General features: G+C 42.9%; 1 protein-coding gene across 2 annotated transcripts; it reads right to left on the reverse strand.

The window, feature by feature from the left end:
- Nucleotides 1-268: 268 nt before the first annotated feature.
- PROK2 (prokineticin 2) lies at nt 269-14,627 on the reverse strand. 2 transcript variants are annotated; one of them, XM_034657220.1, is made up of 3 exons: nt 14,496-14,627; nt 11,002-11,127; nt 269-1,897 (listed from the first exon to the last, which is right to left on the reverse strand). In XM_034657220.1, the coding sequence occupies exons 1-3, from the start codon at nt 14,589-14,591 to the stop codon at nt 1,793-1,795; spliced, it is 327 nt and encodes a 108-aa protein (XP_034513111.1). In that variant the 5' UTR covers nt 14,592-14,627; the 3' UTR covers nt 269-1,792. The 2 variants fall into 2 exon arrangements, with proteins under 2 accessions (XP_034513111.1, XP_034513112.1); XM_034657221.1 differs by lacking the exon at nt 269-1,897 and adding an exon at nt 1,905-6,345.
- Between the last annotated feature and the right edge of the window lie 1,557 nt (nt 14,628-16,184).

Genomic DNA, 16,184 nt, shown 5'->3' on the forward strand with positions numbered 1-16,184 from the left:
TCTATGTTTTTTCCAACAGACTCACTGAGGAATGCTTCTTGCACACAAACTAAATGGAACCAAAAATAATACTTCTATGCCCGGGTATGGTAATGAGTACAGCAAAATCCCATATATTTACGGGACACGTTAGCCCCTAGGGTAAAGTGACATACAACGTGCAACTGTAAGCCTTGGCTGAATAAATAACTACAAAATGGACAAATTTTTCTTTCTTTTTTTTTTGAAATGGTTAGTGGGTTGGCATGGTCAAGTTTAGTCAGACACATTTCATAAGTTGTTTATTTGCGACGTTGATTCCATTTACAACACTTGGTGGGGTTTTTCAAGGTTTTTCATCACCGTTCGGCTAGCATCTAGCCGCCTGCCTAACCACTCGTGATAAACACGGGATCACGATCTGTGGAATCAATACAGTGACATCCCAGGAGTCCATTCCTGATTACAGACAGTTTTGCACGTCACAGTCTTCCTTCGTGTTCCAAAACCTCACTATTTACACATTATTTGGTTTTTTGGTACGGCCTTAAAATTCATGCAGACAGAACTTTCCTGTATGTAAAGTGAACACAAGCACATCTGGTGAGTGCTATCTGACCAATGTTGGGGTCTTTGCCCATTTTAGAATGGGAGCTAATAGAAATCTGCTTGTAATAAAAACTGACAACAACTGTGACAAAAATAAGGATATAATATTAAAATAAATCAAATGATATACAATACTGTCATTATTCTGATACAGAATTTTTACACAGCAATATTGAGATAGGTACACATGGCAGGATGTCAGGTAATCCATTATAAGAGAACTTCTGGTTACAAATGAAGTTTAAGTTACAACTTAATACCGATTTTTAAATGGTAATGAGGGTTATGCCAGATTAAAATCAATACTTCCTCTTCAAGTGACATTTTCTGGAATATCTCTGAGACTTAAAAAAAAATAAACTTCATAAAAAGAAAGAGAAATAGATGTAATGAATTGGAGAAGTGTTTTTCTTTTTTCTTTTTTTTTTTTTAAACCAACCCAAATCTAGAAATATGGACTAAATTGACCTTCTATTCCCTCTGGACTCACTCACACCTATCACACAGTGGACCTGAAGTCCTGTCTCATGGACAGGTTCCATGAAAGGTTGGAAGCACCCCAACCTCTACTCTGTCTAGAGGAAGTCTGGGGTGTCTAGTCAACTACACACCCTTCACTGTTTAAGTATCAGGCAAAAAGCCTGATTCTCAACAGTGATCCTGCCAGCAAATTAGAGGATATAGAACAACCCTGCTCCCCACTTTAAAATGCTAGAGGGCTGCTGAGGGAAATGGTGAAAAATTAAGTGAGAGCCTTAAAATTTTTTGAGGAGAGAAAAGAGACCTGAGGGTATGTGTATGTGTGTGTGTGTGTGTGTGTGTGTGTGGACAGGGCTGGGGGGAGGGGGCTTAAGAAAAAAAAAAGTTTCTGTGACGAAATATCAAATTCTTATTCTCCTCATTTCTGTGAAAATGGGTGAATTATTGGCATTAAAAGAGCCAAGCCAAACCAAAACATAAACAGGAAAATGAGAACCGGTTCCATAATGCCCTGCATTTTACATTCGAATCCAAAATTGTAATCCTCTCTCAACTGGAAAAAAAAAAAAGTCATTTAAACATCAAAGATAGAAATGTTACTTGGAGAGTTGAGGAAGCAACAGTGTTTCTTTCTGGCATATTATTTGTTTGGCACAATCACAAGTAAATAGACTTTACAGACATCATGTGGCTGCTCACATTTAAAGTTCCTACTCTCAAGTGATTACTTTCGGGCTAAACAAATAAATCGATTAAATGAAGTCCGTAAACAGGCTAAGCCCGGCATACATGGACACGTGTGATGCATTCTCCGCCCAAAAAATGGAACCTAAGATAAAAGAGGAAAACGGAGTCAGAGCAGGAAACGTTAAAAAACAAAAACAAAAACAAAAAACTATTCTTGAGAAATCCCTTTGAATAAGAACAGCTAGTGTTATATTGAGTGTTAACTCTCCAACAAGCAATACACTCGGCACTTTATGTATTTATCCTTTTTCATCCTATAACCACCCTGTGAAGATGACAAATGCTTTCATTATACCCATTTCACAGGTGAGAGATTGAGACAGAGAGATCAGCAACTCGCCCAGGGTCACAGACCCAGAAGTTGAAGCTGGACTGGCAGCTGGACCAGAGAGAACCAGCTTTTAACCACCAAGCTATACTGCCTTTTACTTCTTCTTTTTAATTCTTTTTACAGCATCCTACTAACGAAGCTCCTTAAGGAGGGCACGACACGAAGGGTATGACCACATTGATATAATGAATAAATATGAAGTCAATGACACTGAGCAGTATGTAAACTCACGTGTCTGCACACAGATGGCAGAAGGGGTCAAAATTCTGGGGAGTGTGGGTAGGGGAGGAACAAAAAGGAAATTAGGGAAGGAGGCAAGCTTGAGTGGCAGAAAAGGAACAAACTAAACCTGGCCTAGGGAGAGCCAGCAGAGAAAGGTCGGCTTCATTCCAAGAGTCATCCAAGTGGTATTTCTGAGTCTTGCCCATGCCATCAATGAAGCTGAGTCCAGGAGGATCAACCAGCGACTGGCATGGTGGTCCTCTGTCTCAAGGGGCAGCGGAGTCCCTCAAAGTATGTATATGTTTCCAGAGGCAAGAACAAAATTCATTCTCTCTCTCCTGGGAATGGTGCCCTCTTGAGAATCTGCCTCCTTGGCAAGTTATAGGGAGAAAGTTTAACCCCAGGCCTGGAGGTGACTGATAACCAATGAAAGGGGATGGCCAATTACTCTGGTCCAGGGTCATGTGAGAGACAGAAGCTTTAGAGACTCATGCTTCAGGGATCCTTCCACAGCTTATACAGAGCAGAAAAATGCATCTTGTTCCTCAGATGCTTTGTTCGCTATCATTCTAGTCTATTTCCTATTCTATGCCACCAAAAGAGGCCGCCCCATACCAATGATCTGTCCTAATGAGAAAGTCTGAGTTGCTTCTTCCTGATGCCTTCTAAATAATTTTTCTGTACATAAAAAAATTTTTTTTTCCCCTGCAGACAGTGACAGAACCATTCTAACCTTATTTTGGGGTTGAACTAATAGGACAGACCCAACTGTATGGAAGTCCAAACAGTAGTCAGTGCTCACTATGCTGGGCAGTATCTTCGGGGGGGTACCATGCTCATGTGCTTCTTACCTCCCTTTTCCTTTTTCTTCTCTTCCTCTTTCTTCTTTCCTGCCTTCCATTTCCAAAATGGTTCTGGAAGGGCCAGGGAAATGATTGAGATCAATAAATACAAAAGGAAGAGAAGGAAGCAACAGGTGGGCATTGATGGGCAGGTGGCAAACAGGCAGAGTCACCCCGGGTTCCTCTGCCTTTTGGCAAGGGCCTGATTTTGAGGGCTGTCACGACAGTGCCTGCCTGCATGTGCCACAGCCGTCAGCTCCACGCACGCTTGTGCTCAGAATGGTTCTGTCACTGTGTGCGTCAAAGGGCACATGGAGGGCTAGCTGGTTCGTTGGCGCTGAGAAAACGTCAGAGGAGATGGGTACAGCCACACTGGCTCGGACCATTACAAATGGACAGCATGAGACGTTCTAACCCCTGACCTCTGGGATCTTCTCTAGCCCTGAGAGTTTGAGAGGTTCATTTCGTCACGCCTAAATTACCGCACGGGCCAGTGGTCCTCAGCTGGGGGGACTCTGCCCCCGAGGGGATGGCTGGCAGTATCCAGAGACAATTTTGTTTGTCACAACTTGGGGGAAGGGGCGTTGAGTAGTGGGTGGAGGCCAGGGGTGCAGCTAGACGGCCTCCAATGCACAGGACGGCCCCCCACCAACAAGGGCTCTCTGGCCCGAAGTGCCAATAGTGCCGATGTTGAGAAGAACGAACAGAGGCAGCAATTGTCAAGGTAAAGGAGCCTGAACTAAGTGTGAACTGTAACTATCACGACCACGTCAAACCGTGACACGCGGACACCGCCAAGCGCGTTTCCTTTATTCGCTCTTCAGCAGGTGTTTGCCGTCACCGACGTATCAGCCCTTACGTCAGGTGCTACAGATACGGCGGCGAGCGAAACAGGAAAGGCCTGGGCCCATCACGGAGCGCGAATTTTCATGACGGAGGACAGATAACCAGTAGATGGTTAGAGCTCTGAAAAAGCGCCCTCAGTCAAGAAGGTGCTGGCGGTCCTGTGACATGTGCATCCAGACACCATGGGCGCTCTCTGGCCTGTCACGTGCGTCCTTAGTGCCTTGAAAACAGGAGCAGAGAAAAACAACAGCGGCGGCCCGCCTTGCCCAGGCTCCCGAAGGCCTGGCGTGTGAACGTCACACCAAACTTCACGTGAATGCCAGATTTTCCCCTGGTTTTGCCACAAGCTAAGTGGCTTCCTCTTGAGGTGAAGTAACACGGCTGACTGCGGTCGCCCAGCTAAACGGGAATCTGTCATAACTAAACCCAGTCCCACTTTCTTCCAGATTTTGCTCTTTTCTCAAACACCGCCATTCCCCCAACTCCAAGCTCTTCGAAGAAAGGACATCTTATTTGTAAACACATGGCACTTAGCCTGGGACACAGGGGACACCTAAGCAAATACTTGTTAAAAGCCTATCTCCTGCCAACGCTCCCCCCTCCCCCAGGACGTGCTCTGCCTGAAGGCAGGGGGGTGGCCTTCCCAGGTCCTGTGGCTTCTCCTTACTCCACACACCCCTGCCCAGCACTGAGCAGGCCCAAAGTGACTCACGCCACCAAACTCACAGAGATGGACTTGCTGGGAAGCCCAAAACGCAGAGGGCCTTCCTGGGTACAGTTCCCTCCGGGGCCTAGGTAGCGCCCTGGCAACGCGCTCACAAGGTCACCTGTTCCTGTGAATCTTTCAAAAATATTGCAAATTATCCTTTTTCTTATTGAGGGTGCCAAGGCAGTATCGGCCTCAGCCCAGACGGCCCCAACAACCTTAACATCACGATTACACTGTCCGGCAGGGCTCTTTATCCCTGCATGCCCTTTTCTCATCCTTCTCAAGCCCACTCCCCTTTTCCAAGGTCTGATCTGTGCTTCTCCGCCTGCCAAGCCTTTTTTATCCGCGCCCACTCAAAGACGTCTTCTTCCTCTCCTTCCGTCTGCGAGCTCCTAATGACAAAGAAGACCATTTCTGATGTTTTGCACTTAATGGATACTTGGCAATCTCTCCACTGGCCCCTTCATTTCTAGCTCTACATATATATATTTTTTAAAGATTTTATTTATTTATGTATTTGAGAGAGACAGCAACAGAGATAGTGAGAGAACACAAGCAGGGAGGAGAGGGGGAAGTGGGCTCCCCGCTGAGCAGGGGAGCCTGACATGGGGCTTGATCCGAGGACCCTGGGATCATGACCTGAGCTGAAGGCATACGCTACACCGACTGAGCCCCCCAGGTGCCCCCTAGCTCTACACATATTGTGTGACAAAGTTAATAGGTGTCTAATAGCCACAGAGACAGGAGAAAGTACATAGAAGACGCATCTTCAGAGGCACAAGGAGAGCCCAGCAGCTAACCATTCAGTTCCAACTTGATGGTTTATTTTAGAATCAACTCAATCCAACATTTCCAAAAACCCAGAATTCCAAACAGCAGATTCTAGAAGTAATCAAGTTAGGACCTATAGCACTTTCCACAAGGCACGATTCTGATCCATTTGCAGCACTTTTATAGGGAAAATAGCACTGATACAAAACACGGGTATCGTTTGTGATTTCTCTCAAAACAGAGTCACTTTTGCTAAAGAAAGAAATATGAAGAAGGATACACGAGGAAAACCCTGGTCATGTCCCATAAAAAGCACTGGTCTCGTGTGGGAAGGAGGTTTGGGGTAGGCAGAATGAGTGGAAGGGGGGCAACTGAATGGTGAAGGACGGTGATCACTTTGTACTTCAGACAGATGTCAAACTGCAATGTTGTACATTATGTATCACTGAAACTTATATAATTTATATACCAATTTTACCTTAATAAAAAAAATGACAATTTTATTTTTAAGAAAGCCAGTTTTGTTACCATAACTTTTGTCAATAAAAGTACACAGCTCAAAAAATTTCAAATAAGGTAATAGCGCATAAAATAGAAACTAAAAATCTCACAGCTCCTGTCCCCCTCTCACAGTTTCCAGCTTTAATAATTCGGAAGATCGCCAATGTATTTTAATCCAGTCAAGTCTTAAAATGTTTCTTCAAATTTTTTAAGAAGGAGTATATATTCATACAACCCCAAATAATGCAATGATTTATCTTCTTGTGAGTAGAGGGTTAACACGGGATCTGGCCTTCCACTGCTGTGTCCTTGGAAAGAGTAAAGGAAAACAGGGAATAGGGGGGTTAGCCTTTGGCTTGTGTGGAACTTGAGTTGGGTTGGGGAAGCTGTTGGGATGCAGGCATAGGCTTCTGCGTCTAGAGGGGTGCAAAACATCTGCAAGAATACTGCAAGTGTGGTAGCTTCTGTGAGTCAAGGGGACCCCCCCACACACAGGCTGGCTCTCTTCTGGGGCAGCTACGAGCACTCCACGTGGAAGAGAGGGCAAGCGAAACTGTGTGTTTGGGTAGCTGCTGAGCTCCCAATGCGATGCTGCTGCTATGTTTCCTATTCCTGTCCTGTGAGGCGAAGTAGACTTAGTGTTCGGCCAGGGGTGCTCGGCCAGGGCAAGGTCCATCCCCCAAACCGTCAGAGGGGGCATCCTGTCATAGTCTGGGGACGTAGCTGGTTGTCATAACCAAGAAAGGGAGACTACTGGCATCTCGTGGGGAGAGGCCAGGGATGCTGCAGCTAACCATCCCATAATGCGTAGCATGGTCCTCGGGCCCACACTGTCCACAGTGCCCCGGCTGAGAAACTCTGTATTCGATTACAGTGTATTTATGTGCCCTGAGTCGCTCTGGCAATGAGCCTGTATTCACAGCGATGCTACTGCCCTGGGAGAGAAAATGTAGATAGTGGCTCTTGACATCTGTGATAGGAAAGATGGGGGAGTTAATGCATTAAGCTTTCATCCACCCATCTTCCACTAAATTCTGTAGTTACATTACTCATATTTTAGTTAATATTTTTTAAAGTTATACTCTACCCTGAAAGTATGTTTACAATGTTTCATCATAGGTTGGTTCTAGAACAGAAACTGCTAATGATTTTTTAAATCTTCCTTTTCTTCTTCTTCTTCTTTTTTTTTTTTTAACACAGACAAGTTCCAGGTTTTAATTTGAATTTGTTTTTTCAGAAAAGGAAAATATATTGGTCAAGTTTTAAAGTGTAGCAAACAAACAAACAAAAAAACCCACCAGAAAACAAAAAGTAAAACTGGTACTAAAAATGTTAACCTAAAAAGTGAAGCAAAAACAATTTTGGGAGAGGAGACATAGTTGTTTAAATTGAAAAAAACTATAAAATGATACACAATAAAAATAAACGTATTGCCCACATAATTGTAAATGTCCAAAGCCAAGCAGCAATGAGAATGGGATGGAAATGGCTAATCTTTGTAAACTCTGAAAAGTGTAGGTATTAATAGAAATAGTAAACTAGTGGGGTTTTTAAGCAGCAAAATATTCCTTGTAGACATACGATTCAGTAATTCATCCCTAACTGTTAAAAAATTGTTAAAAATGAATACATGTTAAAACTTACATCTGACTAAACGTATGTCCTTTTCTTAGGTAAACTGATCTTTTATTCTACTTTTCAATTACCAAATGTAAAGTTAAAAACTGTACAATTATAAAATTACATCCTAGCAGTCACTGTAAACTCCACAAATTAGTTGATGCATCTGAAATAAAATAGTAAACGGAACTCTGTGACTATCAGTTCCTACCTATAGTTTGCAATCTCATTCATCGAATATTACTCACTTTATCCAGATAAACAGACATTTGTGGCTATGACTAAGTCAAGCCACAATGGAAAGTGTAAAATTTAAACAGGTGTAGTCTTCACTTATTCATAGTCTTGTGTTTTTCAAACACCAATCCCTGTACCACAACCAGGTAATACTCCTTTAAAAAAAAAAAAAGGAAGAAGAAAGAAAAGAATGAAGACATCATATTAAACTAGAGTTTTGTATGCAGTGCCTACACGTGTAGCATTTACTGATGAGCCGTTAAACTGTAGTCTGAAGTTGAATACTGTATATTACATTCACCAGGATGCATTTATAAAAATTTTTTTTTCTCAAGTTGTTTTGAAATAGAATATAGTAGCGAGATAATCTGGAAGTAACTAGACTTTTACCAGGATAAGTTAATTTCACCCAGAACAAGTAACAACTCCGGGACCTTTAAAAAAAGAAATAATGTATGAAAATGTATTTTCAAGACAGAAAAGTATCCAGTTGGGAAAGCTGTAAAACGGAGCTCTAGAAACACTTTTGAAGTGGGCATCTGAATGGGGGAAAAGTTAAGATCTGACATAAAACCTTTTTTTTTTTAAGTCCCTCAGTTCTCTTATCACTTAATTCTACTATGAAAAACCATACCTTGTTATTAAAGACTTCATTATTAAAACTGTGACTAAAAACAAAGTCGTAGAGATGTACCTGGGTTTCCAGGAGAAGAATGATTTTGTTCGCTCTCAGAAATGACCTTGCACTACGTACACCTGAACACTGGAAGTTATCCAGGCACCCAGGGTGGGGGTGGGGGAGAATTTGGTTCTCTTATTAAAATACCTCGGACTTGGAAAACTCATCACAACTACAGGATGTGACAAATTCCCACGAAGGACCGTCACCTCTCATCCCGTACAAACCAGTTTTGGTTCACCGGAGCTCAAAGCGTTCAGAGGAACCGGCCTTCACGGTTAGCAGAAGAGGATGGTGATTGACACCACACAACCAACGGAGCGTCAGACAGACATGAAGTCTGGTGCTGCTGCTGCTGTGCCCCCTCTCGCCTGGTGACCTCGGCCAGTCACTGAGTCCCTCTGAGGCTTACTGTGGTTGTATGCAGAATGTGCCGGAAACAAATGCATTTCCCGGGCTTGTTGTGTGACATGAGAAACGCATATCCGACATTTAGCACAGGGTGTCTGGGACGTCACAGCCCTCAACAAGGAAAAACAACGCTTTGCTATGATGACAAAGAACGGTGGTGCAGAACGTGTCACGCTTCACTGGTTTCAGCAAGCAGGCTGCACGACTCGTGGTGTGCAGGGAGTGTAAGGGTATGCTAACCCTGCGCAAAAACAACAACGTTCTTAAAAGGTTACGAGCGAACTTTTCAAGGACAGTGGTTCAAATATACAAAAGTTGGCTCGCACTTGATAAGGGTGATGACAAAAGTGACATCAGGGCCCAAGGTGGCTGCGCTGGTGTCAACTCCTCACCAGGAGCTTGGCATTGAGACAGACCACTAACGGTTGTCAACCTTTCCTGTCTTGCAGCGGCCAAGAATAAAAGGTGCGTGTCATGGGTGACAAGGACAGTGAAGGGGAGGGACAGTCTCAACAGAACAGGAAGTGTTTCTCAAGGAAACCACAGGAAAGCCAAACTCGGTCTTCAGAGCCACCCAAGCAAGGGGAGTCCCTATTACAGCTCACAGAGCTAAACATAAGCCCATTTATTTCATTACCTTCCCTCTGAGAAAGTCAAAACAGTAACTGTCATCTGCAACTGTCGAGGACAGGGAAGAGGCTGGGCTCGACTGCAGCTTTCAACCCTAAACCACATGTGGAAAAAAAAAAAAAACAGGCAGAAGGCAGAGTCCAGAAGGTAGACTACTTAGAAAACATTCCCTCTATTTTAAAACAGGAGTATATAAGGTGTAGAGAGAAGGCTGCAGACAGACTGAGCTCCGCCTCCAACAAGCCACCTGGCCTGGGACACACCCTTCCACAGCTCAGGACTTCTCTTCACCGCTGGGAAAAACCAGGAGGTGGCGCTAGGGAGCAAGGCACTGCCACCTGGCGTCCCTGGGGGATCTTTCTGAGATCCCACTACTTTAAGTTTTGATTGAGAAGGGCCAAGACTCTCCAAGCTCCACACAGTTTTCTGTTCCTTCCTATCTCTAACCCACCCCGTTCCTGAAGTAATGTCACTGACTGGCCCTTGTAGACAGGAGCGTCTGCCACGTGACCTCGAAAGCTCCATCCAATCCTGCCACCATATGGTCATGTCACTTATGGCCAAAACCATTCAAAAGCATTGTTCAGGGGGTGCCTGGGTGGCTCAGTTGTTAAGCATCTGCCTTCGGCTCAGGGCGTGATCCCGGAGTCCTGGGATCCAGCCCCACATCAGGCTCCTCCGCTGGGAGCCTGCTTCTTCCTCTCTCACTGCCCCTGCCTGTGTTCCCTCTCTCTCTGGCTGTCTCTCTCTCTGTCAAATAAATAAAATCTTAAAAAAAAAAAAAAAAAAAAAAAAAAAAAAGCATTGTTCAGGTCATCGGGACACTAAGCTGTTAGATAACAGAATAAATTGGAAAATTAAATATCATTAACCTCTAGGATTATGAACAGTGTATGGTGTAGATTGAATGAAAATAAAGGACTTTTAAATTAAGATACAAGGATAACTGTTATCATTGATGATTTTCTGCAAGAAACAAAACACAAAGTTATTTACTTCTGCCTTATCAGTGGGTCTGATGTTAAAAATCTTTTCAAGAACTTCTGTACTCTGATTTCTCCAAAGAAGCATACACTGTATTATGCACATATATTTTTTGTCCGAAGTCATTTTTAGGCAAATTCATGTGTGTGAAATTATTTTTCTGAAATGTTTCTAATGTCACGAGGGCAAGGATATGAAAATGATTCACTAGAGTAAGGATGGTAGACAAGCCAGTTCTTCAAAATGGGAGGGGCGAGGGGAGAGGAGGTGGTTTTCCACTGTTATCTTCTCTAACTTAGAATTTCAAGTACATTACCCTGGGTTTCATGTCATACAGGCCTTGCTGGGAGTTGAGTTATCGCAACATAAGAGAACCACCATGAATACAAATATATATACTAACTTTACGAGTCAGCGGATGGCAGCTGTCTCCCACTTTGCCCATAGGTGTGCAAATCCTTATGCTCTTAACCCAGATACTAACAGCGCAGCACATGCCTCCACCACACTGGGGGTCCTTGTCGCAGGCCTGAAATGTAACAAACAAACAGGTAAATATAGATGGTGGGGAAGACTCTGGCTGAGGAAATCTAAAATTAGCAGTGAAAAACGCTCTTTACGTCTCCAACCACTAGGATTTTAATAATCACACATATGAAAAAGAGCTGTAATCTTCATTTGCTTGCACATATTTACCATAAAATCTGAACAGAAGAGATTTCCCTAGTTTTAAAAAAAATGGTCTGAAGAATGGCCCACACGTTAAGAAAATCTTACACAGAGAAAATCACCTCTCTTTTTCTAGTGTTTTGTGGCTGAATTGGCTTTGAATTTGAAAAACGAGTCTGCATTAGTCTTATACCATACATGGCCATTAGGAACTACATAAATTGAATCACAAGATTTTATGACTATTAACCGCAGAATACATTGGGCCCAATTTTAAAAAGGGATTTAAACGGTCTCTAAATCCGGCATGAAATGCTCCAGACCCATAAAGGCACTGATGTAAATTTAAAAGTGCTCATTTTCCCTGTCAAATATTTGCATTTTGGTTCATGAGACTTGATGTTTCTCAAACCACTGGCTTGATTTTCACATTTCCTCTTTAAAGAAAGAAATTTCATAGGTTGGGAATGGACAAACCAAGACTTTTGTCTTAGGTTACTCTTTGTTGGGGATGAGTAACCTGCAAAAAGAAATTATTGCCTTAGGGTATACACATGTGTGTATTACAAAATCAGTTGAACTATTTTTTAAGATAAATCAGATTTAGAAACCAAATGACAAATAGAATTATCAACAATGATTACTCAAGGCATCTGTTCCCAATATGAAAATTGTAAATACAAATAATTAAAGAATCAACTATGGAGGAGTTTTTATACTCTATTAAATAGAAATAAGTAATGCAGTCTAAATTTATTTGCATGAAAATAGATCTGAAGAACAATTGTTCCTTCCTAGAACCAACAAAAAATAGGATGCTTTGTTTGAATGGAGTGTAATAATCTGTTTTGCTAGCGATAAGGTAAAAACATGCTGTGCTATATATATGTAAGAAACTAAAAAGTCCATAATTTAGACAAAAATTTGATTTTTTTTACGTCTATTGGAAACAACTAAAACATTCCTTCAAGGTTTTTCTCCTTCAAAGTTTTGGGGCCAGCCACAAGTTCCCAAAGCATAAATATATGGGCACACCCTTATTCACTGTTTTTTGTTAAAAATTACCAGCTATCCTGCTCTAGGGTTGGTTTATTTCCCTCGTTAGAATTTTTTTCTCAGTCTATTTAAAACAACTCTATGGACAAAAACTACAATTTTCACCTTGGGGAGTTAGGACATTCACAGGAAAACATCCAAATATTTCCACTTTCCAATTTTTAGCCGTATGCCAGAAATCATGTATACGCAGCCATTATACTCCATAAATGAGAGGCTCAGTACGTGATCTTTTCCAATATGGCTTTAACAAATCTGTGGAACATATATCAATTTCAAAATAGCTACACTTATTACTAAAAAAAGTAAATATTTAAGGTGGAGGTTTCAGGCAGTATTTTCCGTCAACAAATGCTCCAGACCTACAATTCTGAAGCCTCACTAACCCTTTCTATAAGACAATCAAAATCCAGCCAGAATCTTCCAAAAATCCAATCAATCATTTGGATGTTTAACATCCTGAAGACGATAAGTTACCAAGTTTTTCATCTGGCTCCAGATGGTTCCTGTCAGGAAGACATAACTACATTTCTTTATTGCCACGTTGCTTAGAGAAATTTTTTAAAATTCTCTTTTGGTAATACTGAGTTAAAACAACAAAAACAGCACACAGAAGTCCACTCTCAGCCTCTCTAACAGATGAACATCCCATGTGATAAAATTTCATTTTTGTAACAAAAAGCTTCACTTCTTGGAAATATTTGCAAAGAAATGCATAGGTTGATATATTTTTAATTAGACCGCTGTTTCCTAATGCCCTTCATCCTTAACCTATTGCAGATCTATTCAAATAGTGTTGTCCTGTGAATGGAACAAAAAGATACTTATATTGCAAAGGAATTCTGGGCTCAGAGGATTAGGAGAAATTTAAAATGAGCCAGCAGGGGAAGAGGGGGAAAAAACCCAATCATGTTCCAACTCATATATTAGAAAGACCTGTAAAAAGTTTTTTTTTCAACCACACTGACTGCCTGACACAGCTATTCAAATAGACTTTTTAAAAACCTCTATTTTAATAAATACCACAATGTTTATAATAACTATTGGATATAACCAAATGCTGTTATTGTACAAAGGCTTTCAAGATGCTATAAACCTATGAACTAACTTGGGTGACTATGTAGCTTTATTTTCTCAAGACAAGGACACATTTCCCTCACATTTCAGTATTTCATTATGTATCATCAGTTCAAACATAGAAGTTTGATTTAAAATCCCATAATGTGCACTTAGATAACTGAAGTAATTGAGTGGAGGTGTAAAATAATTTCAGACTTAAAAAAAGATAAAAGCAGTTGAGCAACCAGAAAATGGTAGCTATTTTGCATTGTTGATGTAAAGTAGACTACTGTAAACTCATCCTCCAGATCCACGCACACAAAATCGTTGGTGGGAGTAGGAGAACTGACTCAGATGCCACCTTCAAAAATGAGGACGACAACTTCTCTAAGGTGAAACAAACATCTACGTTGTAACCTACTCCATAATTATGCCTGAGCACTGGAGGTGTTTTATCAGGAATTGAAAATGGAAAACTTTTACAAGGAAAAACCTCAAGAAGCTGGGGGAGGGGGGAAGCGCCCTGGAAACCAGAAGGAAGCGTGCACATTGCTTTTCAAAGCGCACACAGGGCCTCGAACCAAGTTATTTCAAGGGGTTTCTGCGGAGGGTGCAAGGGGAGCAAACTCCTTGACCAGGGATTAAATCTCAGGATTGGGGGATATTCGTCTTGCCCCTGTGCATTTCAGAAACGACCTCCCAAATTTTAAGGTTCGAGGTTGGAATGCCTTGAATAAGTGCTAGAGAAGACTCTGAAAGCAAACTTCTTTGAGATTAACAGAAAAACAGGCCAAACTCGAGGAGAGAGCTTGCAGGGGTCTAAGAGGGGAAGCAAGGGGGAGAAGGTGGTGATAAGGGAGATGGTGACACTTCGGTCACTTTTTCTTCCACGGCGTGCCCAAGGTCCCGGGCCGTCCGCCGCTTTTGGAGCATGGCACCTCTCCCAGAGCGCCAAAGGGCGACTGGGGCAGATGCCCCCGCCCGTGGTGCCCCTCCCCGAGCCGCTCCCCGGCAAAAAAAAAAAAAAAAAAAAAAAAAAAAAAAAAAAAAAAAAAAAAAAAAAAAAAAAAAAAAAAAAAAAAANGGCGGACAGGTGCGCCCGGGGCCGCTTACCCCGGTGATGACGGCCGCGTCCCCGGCGGGGGGCGTGAGCAGCAGCGGCGGCAGCAGCAGCAGGAGCAGCAGCGGGGCGCAGCGCGGGCCCCTCATGGCGCCCTCGGGACTGCGCGGCGGTTGGGGGCCGTTGGGGGCNGCACGCGCCCCAGCCGCTTTGTGGTCTGAGACACGCTCGTTCAATGTCCTGGTTTCCAAAGCTCCACGTGCTCGGCGCCGGCGCCGAAAACTTGCAGCTCATTTGCTGTGCAGATGTTCAGGGAGCGCCTACTACGTGCCAGGCGGTTAGACACCCGGGGGCGCGGGGAGGGGAGGGACGGGAGCCTCCCAACCCGTTCATTTGCTCAGCAGGTCTTCACAGGGCGCCTGCTGCCTGCCAGGTACTGGCCACTGCGGTCTGGCCTCATGGTCCAATAACCGCACAGAAAAGACACACATCAAACAAATAAACCGGGAAACGTGGAAGACAGGAAAAAAGAACAAAGGGCAAGCAAAATCACCCCTAATCCCACATCCCTGACGACATTGTGGGGTTTGTCCTTCCAGCTGTGGGAGTCCAATTTCTTTCTTTCATTTCTAATGCTTTCCCTTTATGCTCACATCTGTTCCCGACCCTCTCCTCTCTGATTTTCCTCACATGCATTTCCTCCCTTCTCTAACATCGCGCCAGCTCCAGACAGAGCAGTTCAGGATGATGCCAAGGGGAAATGAGAACGCCTGGCTTCGGGGCCGCCAGGCTGAGGCCCCCTGAACTGTAGGTAGGCAACTCTCTCTTCTTTCACTTTCTAGCCCAGGAAAATCACCCTTCGGCCCTGGAAGATGCCATACAGCATCACTGTGATGAATTCATTCCCGTAAACAGGGCTTGAGTGCCTACTGGGTTCTAGGCTACCCATGAGAGAAAGAGTGACACATTTGCCTTCCATCTCTGACCCAAGCCTAGTTCCAAGAATCTCAGCCTGTTTTTCTTCAGTGAAAACGATTTCAAGAATACCTAGCTGTGACCATTGCCAGCCTTGCTTGCGCCAAAGTTTTGGGAAGCCCAACTTCGTTCCTGAATTGTCAGAACCTCTGGGTTTCCCTGGTCCCTTAGGGACCAGAAAGTATTGAAAAGCAGATGCGTCTTTCAGCCTCTTTAATAAACGTAGTGAGGAGAGTTGAGACAAAGTTACTTTCAGACTGTGGGGTTCCCCATGCCAAAGCATTCAGACTAAATGTGGAAAAAAAAAAAAAGGGAAGGCAATTATCTGAATGTTAAACAGCTGAATATTTGGAAAACCAAATTTTTGACTGAGTTTTAAAATCTTGCTTTTTGCCTGTGTTTTTATGTTTGAGAAACATCCTGAAACAAAACAAAACAAAAAAAGAATTAAACTTGTTTTAACTTTAAAAAATTGTTAAAATTGGACTCGAAGTAAAGTAAGTGGAAACAGTAGCAAGTGACAGATTGGTGGAAAGTTTCCTTTTCCAGTCTCCATGCCAACGCTAGCATGGGAATGCTGCCGGGTAAATGTAAAAACCAGTCAACATGGATTTTAACATTCCTACAATTTTTAAAAAATGGTCTATTTCATATTTGCTACGATTGAGTGCCAGCTTGGGTATTCCCTGCTTCTCCAAGCATAGAAAACAGGATATGTGTACACAGGAAAATCAGATTTCAAAAGTGGATGGCTTCATACATGGCTG

This window comes from Ailuropoda melanoleuca, chromosome 4, assembly GCF_002007445.2.
Source record: "Ailuropoda melanoleuca isolate Jingjing chromosome 4, ASM200744v2, whole genome shotgun sequence".
Lineage (NCBI taxonomy): Eukaryota > Metazoa > Chordata > Mammalia > Carnivora > Ursidae > Ailuropoda > Ailuropoda melanoleuca.